General features: G+C 49.7%; 1 protein-coding gene across 1 annotated transcript; it reads left to right on the plus strand.

Moving 5' to 3' along the window:
• The first annotated feature begins 6814 nt into the window (after positions 1 to 6814).
• On the plus strand, positions 6815 to 9654 carry LOC124658451 (ribonuclease H2 subunit A-like). The gene is made up of 8 exons (XM_047196781.1): positions 6815 to 6910; positions 7252 to 7323; positions 8003 to 8126; positions 8203 to 8290; positions 8394 to 8531; positions 8794 to 8881; positions 8962 to 9082; positions 9180 to 9654. The coding sequence occupies exons 1-8, from the start codon at positions 6820 to 6822 to the stop codon at positions 9358 to 9360; spliced, it is 903 nt and encodes a 300-aa protein (XP_047052737.1). The 5' UTR covers positions 6815 to 6819; the 3' UTR covers positions 9361 to 9654.

Here is a 9654-nt window from a genome sequence, read left to right on the forward strand (position 1 = left end):
GCACTGGCCAATTCCGTGATGCTGAAAGATGAAGAACAGTCCGGATTGTCGCTGGCTTCACAACAGGGCTAAACGTCTCACCGAAGTCAACACCAGGCCGTTGATTGAAACCACGGACAACCCATCTAGCCTTGTAGCGATCGAGAGAGCCATCGGGAAGAAGCTTATGCCGGAATACCCATTTGCCTGTGACGACGTTTGCACCACGAGGACGAGGAACAAGGGACCATGTGCCATTAGCAACGAGTGCATCAAACTCCTCTCGCATAGCTGCAAGCCAATTTGGATCACGCAAGGCAGACCGAACAGAGGACGGTATAGGTGATGGTGGAGCCGTCGAGGTGACACCAGCATAACGCGGGTTGGGCTTGTAGATGCCCCGAGACGCCCGCGTGACATGGTGATGAGAAGGCTGCTCAGCACGAGGTGGTGGCGGACGCGGCTCATCACGAAGATGGTGCGGCGCGGAGCGGGAACCACTCGACGTGACGGAACCGGGAGGGTCGGCAGTAGATGTCGAGGAAGGCGGCGCAGCAGGCGAGTCGGGCTCGGTGTCATAGAGCGGTGCAGCGTTCGGAGAGGCCTCGTCCGAAGCGAGCGGCGTGGATGGCGAGGCGACGGAGGGAGCAGGCGACGTAGTGGACGGCGTGACCGCGGCGCTAGCGGACCCAGGCGGCGTAGGTCCTGGCGCGGCAGAAGATCCTGCCGTGGCGGGAGAAGCCGAAGAAGACCCTGCCGCGGCAGCCGATCCTGCCATGGCGCCCGAAGATGGCGACGAAGGATCCGGCGTGTACCGTGCCGGCGGCGTGACGGTGCGACGAGGGCGAGAAGGAGCCGTCGAAGGGACTGCCAAGAGTGGCCCCAAATCCGGAGGTGCGCCACCCGCGGATGGTGGTGTAGCTTCCAAGTCGGTGTTCCTGAAAGGGAAAATGGTCTCGTCGAAAAAGACATGGCGAGAGGTTAGTACTCGACGAGAAGACGGGTCATAACAACGGTAGCCCCGATGATCCGAAGGGTATCCCAAGAAGATGCAGGCAACCGACCGCGGGGCAAGCTTATGTGGTGTTGTGGCTGTAGTGTTAGGATAACAAAGACAACCAAAGACCCGAAGGTGCTGATAATCAGGAGGAGAGCCGAATAACAGCTCATGAGGTGTAAGAAACTGGCGAGGTTTGCAAGGGCGAATGTTAAGGAGATAGGTTGCCGAGTTAAGAGCTTCAGCCCAAAATCGGGGAGGAAGATGAGCTTGAAAAAGCAAGGCACGAACACTGTCGTTAAGAGTGCGGAGGATTCGTTCGGCACGACCATTCTGTTGAGAGGTGTAGGGACAAGAGAGACGCAAGCGAATGCCGTGGGTGGAGAAGAAAGCACGTGAGGCATTGTTGTCGAACTCGCGTCCATTATCGGTTTGAAAACTCAGAATTGGGCGTTGAAATTGGGTGGCAACAAAAGCATGAAATGTCGCCAAAGTGGGAAACACATCAGATTTACGGCGTAATGGAAAAGTCCACACATAGTGAGAGTAATCATCCAAAATGACAAGATATAATTGACACCCTGAAATACTTTTTATTGGAGACGTCCAAACATCACAATGAAGTAATTCAAAAGCAAAACTAGCTCGAGGCTCAGATTGTTGGAAAGGTAAACGGACGTGTTTGCCAAGACGACAAGCATGACATGTCGTAGGTTTAGACTTATTACAAGTAAATTGAAAAGACGCTAAAATCTTCGATAAAGACGCAGAGCCGGGATGCCCAAGCCGCTGGTGCCAAAGCTCAGTGGTGACGAAGGCATGGAGAGACTGACGCAGAGGTGGCCGACCGGCGACGAGGGGATAGAGCTCGCCGTCGCTGTCACATCGCAGAATCACCACCCGAGTGTGGAAGTCCTTAATAGAGAAACCGAAAGCGTCAAATTCAATAGTGATAGGGTTGTCACGAGTAAGAGAACGAACAGAAATCAAATTTTTGATAAGACCAGGAGTAATGGCAACATTACGTAAATGAATGGGGAAGGAAGAGGTGGAGAAAGAGGTGTCGCCGGTGTGTGTGATGGGCAAGGACGAGCCGTTGCCAACGATCACACGAGAAGAATTATTGAAAGGTGTGAGGTGGGAGACGATACCGGGGTTGTTTGCCATGTGCGACGTGGCGCCAGTGTCGAAGAACCAGTCGGCGCCGTTGTTGTTGCCTTGGCCTTGCATGGAGAGGTTGTTGAGCGCGGCCAGCAGGGGTGCCTGATCCCATGCCGATGGCTGGGGAGCAGCGGGCACCGGGGAGTAGTACGGCGTCATGGAACTCACGTGAGCCTGTGGATGAGGCGCGGTAGGGCGAGGGCCGAGGATGCCCTGGCCGGGAGCACGCCAGCCCGGCGGCCAAGCGTGGAACATGCCAGAGAGAGGGTAGGCGCCAGGGGGCCACGTGGCCTGCATCGGGGCGGGAGGGCGCGGAGGACCAGGAGCGGCTGGCGTAGGAGCCGGAGCAGCGCCAGTGGTGGCCTGCTTCTTCTTCTTCTTGCCCCGCCAGCCACGGGTGGCAGAAGGAGGATCAGGAGCGGACGGAGAGCCACCGGCGATGAGGGCGGACTGGCCGACGACCTGCGCAGAGCGGCCAAGGCGTCGTTCCTCCTGCAGCAGGGCGGAGCGCGTACGGGTGAAGGTGAGCCCGATCGGGTTCATGGTGAGGGCGGCGATGCAGTGGCCGTAGTCGTCGCTGAGGCCGTTGATGAAGGCCAGAAGCAGGTCCTGATCGGAGAGAGGAGACCCGACGTCCCGAAGAGTGTCGGCGAGGCACTTGAGCTTGGTCGAGAAGGCGGTGATGGAGAGGTCCTCTTGGCGCGAGTCATGGAACTCGCGCTTGGCGAAGACGGCGCGCTGAAGACGGTTGTCGAGGAAGAGGTTGTTGATGGCCGTCCAGACGTGCTCGGCGGTGTCGGAGGGCTGGATGATGATGTTGAGGATCGGCCGCGACACGGTGGTGTACAGCCATGAGACGATGCACTGGTCGATCTGAGTCCACTCGACGTCGTGAAGCATCATCGCGGGCGTCGACCGGGCCGTTGATGTGGTCCGTGAGGCCGAGCTTGCGGAAGGTGATGTTGAAGAACGTGCCGCAGGTGGAGAAGTTGGACTCCTCGAAGTTCAGGGTCTCGGAGACGTGGTGACGGATGTTGATGGCTTGGATGGTGGCGGCGGAGACGGGGCGAGCAGCAGCAGGGTTGCCAGAGCCAGCGACATCGGCGAAGGGGTTGGTGACGTCGCCGTTGAGGGAGCTGTGCGAGCTCGACATGGCGGCGGCAGCTTGGGGAGGAGGAGGGTGGGCAGCGGAAGGTTTAGGGTTTTAGGATCTGAAAGAATCTGATACCATGTAGGTTAGGAATATTTGCTCAACGTAATTGTATTGATTGAGGGGTTGTGTATTTATATACACAGTACAAAACCTAACCGGCCTCTAGATCTCTATCCACGATACAAAACGTGATGAGATAGGGCAGCTATACAAGGTTTAAACCAACACAAAGGAGGAGACGTGATCTTCTCTAACAGTTATGAACTTATGAGAGAAAATATCTGCATTTTAGTACGCACGGAGTAGAAGGCATGATGCATTAGCGTTATTCCCACCATTAAACCCAACTAATTTAAGGTGGAGGCGAAGCTACATGAAAATAAAGAGGCAGATCTGACGTGTACTTGATAGTGATTAATTTGACAATACTAAAGGATCTTTTTCTGAGGTGGCAGGTGAGATGAGGTGGCATGGTTGCATTGGCTAGAAATATAGCTAGTGGGGTGCTCCTAGGTGGATATCTTGCATGTTGAGAGAAATCATGTAGTGGGATGCTCCTATTTAGAGATAAAAGATAACATCACTAGAGTAGCACATAGATTAATAGTGATACAAAGCTCATGATCACATAAAGATCACACCATGGGAGAGAGAGATGAACCACATAGCTACCGGTAGAGCCCTCAGCCCTCGGGGAGAACTACTCCCTCCTCATCATGGGAGACAACGATGGCGATGAAGATGGGCTGTGGTGTCGATGGAGATGACTCCGGGGGCAATTCCCGGTCTCGGCGGCGTGCCGGAACGGAGACTCTGTCCCCGAAACGGAGTTTCGCGATGGCGGCGGCGTCCCTGGAGTCTTTCTGGAGTTTCGTCAATTGGTGTCGGGTTTTTAGGTCACGAGGGATAATATAGGCGAAGAGGCGGCGCGAGGGTGCACAGGGGGCCCACCCCATAGGGCGGCGCCCCCCTCTAGGCCGCGCCGGCCTATGGTTTGGAGGGCCCGGGCCTCCTCTCCGACTCCCCTTCGGTGTTCGGTCCTTCTCGGTGAAATAGGATGTTTGGCTTTTGTTTCGTCGAATTCGAGAATATTGCCCGAACAGCCTTTCCGGAACCAAAAACGGCAGAAAACGAGAGCTGGCACTTCGGCATCTTGTTAATAGGTTAATTCCGGAAAATGCATAAAAACATTATAAAGTGTGAGTAAAACATGTAGGTATTGTCATAAAACTAGCATGGAACATCAGAAATTATAGATACATTGGAGACGTATCAAGCGCGCGGGGGACGCGCTCAGGAGACTTGGCTCTGTCTCCGGGAGGAAGGTTCGGTTGGTGGAGCGCCGGCGTCGACAGGGCCTCCGTCCCGCATGTGAAGCTTGAAAAAAAGAGAAAATAAGATACCAGAAGGTGGTCCCTACCCATGTGGTTAAGAAAACGAACGGAGGAGAGCGTCCGGACGTGGAGAGATCAGAGGGCCACGCACCCGGAGGATGAGAGCGCTGCATCCCCGGGGGAATCCAATCATTTTCCTTTTATTTAGCCAGCATGACTCTTGTCATAGATAGGGGTATGTAGGTGAGTGTCTGCTTAGAAAAGAACTCTCCAGGGTTGAGGTCCCGGAGGAGGAGCTAGAGATGGAGATGGTTTAGAGGGGCTAGAGGGAATGGTGTACTGGTGGAGGTGGCGGATTGGGACCGACAGAAGAGACGAGACATCGACGACGACTGGTGCGGCGCGAGAGCAAGTAGTTAGGCCGTATGTGGCAAGCGAATCGAGATGCACGATGTAGAAGCAGGGGAAGCCAAGGCAGCGGTGGAAATTTTCTTCATGTGGGTGTGAAGAGGCGGGATAGGTTCGGCCCATGTCGATTCCTTTCGAGCGTCAGTCACGCACACCGCACGCTAGAGACCTTCAATAGGAGCACCAGAGCTAGGCCTATTCTGCTATTCATGTATATGCAGAGAATAACTAATATTTTTTTACAAACAAGAATCGGTGTATAAGTTCATGTATATGATATATATCCTTGTATTGTATGCATGATGATAGTTTTTTTTCTGGCGCGTAAATTCGAAACAAAGCGCCCTCCCGCGTCCTCTCCTACCGTGACGAATAAAAAAAAAAGACGAAAGGCCGGCCCAAATGACCGAAACCCCAGAGCCCAGGTCGAGAGCGCTGGCTCTTCCTTGATCCTTCCGACGCGCGGGACTATCGCCATCCGCCGCCACCAGAGCCAGAGGAACGCCGCCCCGCCGCCGTCGAGCTCCCGCGTGCGCACGGCCTCCAGGCCACCGCGCCCTGGATCCCGGGACCTGGATCCCCATTCCCCTGGTACTCGGCACTCGGCACTCGCTGCCTGCTTGTCCATTGTTCTCGGAATTCCGGCACGGAGGCGCACGAATCCTCCAAGCCGAGTCTCTTAACACCGCGGCGTGCGCTGGGAGGTGGCGCAGCAGCGGCACGCCCACACGGTGAGTCAATGTTCTTCATTTCGTTGAGCTTTCCCATTTTTATCTGTTTTTCCCAATCTGGCCCCCACGGTGGTGGTGGCTGGAGTTGCTCCTCCGGTGGCGGTGGTAGACCTAGTCCGTCCAGATCTTGGCCATCTTGGGCTTCGATCTGTAGAGTAGAGTAGGGGTTGCTGCCGTGGTGGACGTCTGCCTACGAGTGCTTTCTGCGGTGGTGGTACAGGGGCATGGTCTTTCACTCGGGTGAAAACCCTACTACATGCTTCGGACGCTGAACACGGCGACGCCTGCGGGTGCTGCTTCCTCCTTGGAGGCGTGGTCATGGGCTTCACCGTGCTTACTCGTCGTTCCCTTGCCTTAGCTGCGAGGGGAGCGCTAGTGTGGCATTTGGAGATGATAGGCAACCTCAGAGTTGTAGTCGTGCTATGGTGGTGTTTGCTTTGGTCGTGAAGCGGTCTTCAGGCTTGGTGTCCTATCTCCTTGCCGTTCTTGGCCAGAGGCTGGGCAAGGCGACCTCTTGCTGTTGAACAAGTGTGTTGTAGCTGTTGGCTCTATCTTGGGTGGGTGGTGTTGTAGCCATTCGATGGCGTTGTTTTCTCCTTTAAGCTTAATCTACAAGACGCGCAGGGCTTCTGCAGGTTCTCGAAAAAAAATGAGAATATATGTCCTAACTTTGTACCGATCGATTTGTTTCGGTGTAGTTTCAATCGGTATTTAACCCACAGTTTATTGATGTATATTATTCATTTGTAGGTGTGAAAAATGAACTTGTCACTACTATGAAACATAAACGGAAATCTTACTAGTAGTTAAATTTTTTAAGTTTCTCCTTGATCTTCTAATGTAATTAATTATTGAAGATGTTGTCACTCTTATATGAACAATTTGTAGTTTTTTTATTGTTATTATGAACTCTCGTATTTTAATTTTTTTTTGTGTATATTGTTTTGGTGATATTGAATACCCATTATGATGATATTCGTGGTCCCTCTGATCATTTTTGTGGAATCAACGTTCCATTTCCCACTCCAGGTTTACTGAGGTGCAGCTGCGACTGAGATGGCAGTGGTAGCGACAGCAGCACCAGAGTGGGCCACCAAAGAGCCTTGTCTCATGGGCATCGACGAGGCTGGACGAGGCCCTGTGCTTGGTAACCTCCTCTTCTCTATCTTCCTGATGATCTTAGATTTCAGTTTGGTGAATTGTGTTTTGCATATCTAGGTGAAATTTACCCTTGTTCTCTTCTTGATGTGTTCCTACTACTCATCTCTTGTATTGTTAGGCAAATAAAACAATGTACTGTGAATTAGAGTTCTTATACCTTGTTTCGTGGGAAAGATGGAACCCTGCTTGAAGTTTTAGTTGGTTTGGGTGCATTTCCATCTGAAATATTCCGAGCATAACTTGGATATGCACATGCATTGAGCAGAAATATTAGATGTAATCTTTCTGGAAAGAATCATAACTTCTACGTGTTTATTGCTCCCACAGGCCCCATGGTGTATGGCTGCATGTACTGTGCGTGTTCCTACCAGGACACTCTTGCCACCCTCAGTTTTGCAGGTCTCTAATACCTTCTTCCTGTCCTTTATAAATTTAGTAGTTTGCTTTACTATTGTACTTGTTGCTATGCATGTTCCTCTTAACTTCTGTAATAGTTGCTTAGACATGATATATTTTACTTGCATGGACAAATTACTGGATCCTTCACCAAGAGTGAAAAGGGGTACCTTTGGAAGCTTATATCCTTTAAAGATAAACTTATATCTGTCTCATATTAAGTTATCACCTAATGTTGATTTGGTCAGTAGCGCTCCATACTCTGGTTATATGGTGGACAGAAAAAATAACACTTAGGGTACATACATCTCACTTGTCAACCTGATGAATTGTTGCTATCCTGTCCAGTCTCAATAATTCCTCTTTTGTGAAAAAAATTCCCTCCTTTTTTGTCGCCATTCTTGTAGATTGTAGCTGCTTCCATGTAACTCTTATCTGTGTAAATATCAAGTATCGATTTTCATTTTTAAAAGTCGGTTTCTGACCCATTTGAGATATCCCATATAATTTCAAACTTTGGTGTTGCCAAATATTTAATTTACTTCTGTAGTTTTACCAGTTGTTAAGTCCTGGAGCAGGATACATGGCTTCAAGATGAAGTGGACCAATTAAAGTAGTAGTTTAAGAGTTGTGCAATCACGACTGAACTTGCTTAGCTCACTGTTCTTGTATCGTTGAACAGATTCAAAGACCTTGAAGGAGGAGCAAAGGGAGGAGCTGTTTGAAAGTCTGAAGACGAATAGCTCCATTGGGTGGGAGGTTGATGTCATATGCCCAAAAGTGTTATCTGCCAAAATGTTGAAAAGGTATGTCTGGTTTTAGTACGTTGTGAACTTTAGATCTCAACCTTGTATCCCAGATTAATAGATTCCTTGGTTTCAGGACAAAAGTTAATCTGAATGAAATATCTCATAACTCTGCAATGGGTCTAGTTAAAAAAGCTCTTGACATGGGAGTTCTGCTGGCGGAGGTAAGATCTTTTGTTCTGGAAATGATATTCGTTTATGCAGCTTACCTTTCTAACTGGAAATATTCACAACATGGTTTGGATATTATTGTACCTCGATGTGAAGGTCTATGTCGACACAGTTGGAGATCCTGAAAAGTACAGGGTGAAACTTGCTGAAAAGTTTCCAGGCATCAAATTTGTGGTTGCCAAGAAAGCTGATAGTCTTTACCCTGTTGTTAGCGGAGCAAGTATAGTTGCAAAGGTAATTCCTTGTGAATGTTTTCATATGTGACTACTTCACTGCACAAAAAGGCAAACATCATAATCAAGATTCAGGACTCGCATATATAGGCTTTATGTCGTTGTTATGAAATGTTTCAACGAAGTCTGAAAAATGTCTTAGTCCCTCTGTCCCATAATATAAGATGTGATTACAACGAATATATGAGTACATTGGATGTAATAACATCTTATAATATGGGACGAGAGCGTACTAGTTACCAACTCTTATTATGCAATTGTAGGTCACAAGGGATAGAGCCGTGCGGAACTGGGCATTTGATGAAACAGCTCAGAATATGCACATGAACACTGGATCAGGTTATCCAGGAGGTAACTGATCGCTCATATAAATAATGTTGTCAATGTTAATCATATGATTTTTTTAATAGTCTTCCTAACTGACTCAGCAGACCCTAATACTATACAATGGTTAAAAGACCATAAGCATCCAGTATTTGGTTTCCCAACTTTGGTGCGTTTTAGCTGGGGAACTTGCACGCCATACTTCAAGAATGGAGTTGAAGTGACGTGGTAAGTTATAGTTTGAACCCTTATACGTTTGTGCTTCAGTAAAAGCAAAATGTGAATGACAACCACTGTGATCTGTGCAATGATTGATCACTTGTAGGGAGTCTGACGAACTTGATGAAGACGAAGCCAGCAATGGAAGCGCCAAGCGGCAGGTCAAATTGTCGAGTTTAGGCTTCACTGGGTTCAAAAGGAAGTCGGAGGAGATCGAATCGACTGGAAAAGCCCGTTGTAAGTTCTTCCAGGCTCGTAAGCTCGAGCTGGTCAGGAAGTTTCAGTGATGTGTACTAGCTAGGTAGCACTTTTAGATTTAAATTTTTATTACTTGTTCGGGCTTGGGTATGTTTATTCTGCATGGATGACTTCCAAGTCCAGTGAATCGGATGCTGCAGATATAAGCTGTACTGAGCCTGTGTCCTAGGACTGAATCAGATAGTTCATGTGTCACGAATTGAAGTGTTTGGTTAGGCTGTGATAGTGGATCTTGAAAATTAGTACTGTCAGGCCTTGGGAATGGGGCTTTATTCAATACTGTGTGTCACGACACACTATCTGACGGAGGCCCTGAGGATCAA

Source organism: Lolium rigidum, chromosome 5, assembly GCF_022539505.1.
Source record: "Lolium rigidum isolate FL_2022 chromosome 5, APGP_CSIRO_Lrig_0.1, whole genome shotgun sequence".
Taxonomy (NCBI): domain Eukaryota; kingdom Viridiplantae; phylum Streptophyta; class Magnoliopsida; order Poales; family Poaceae; genus Lolium; species Lolium rigidum.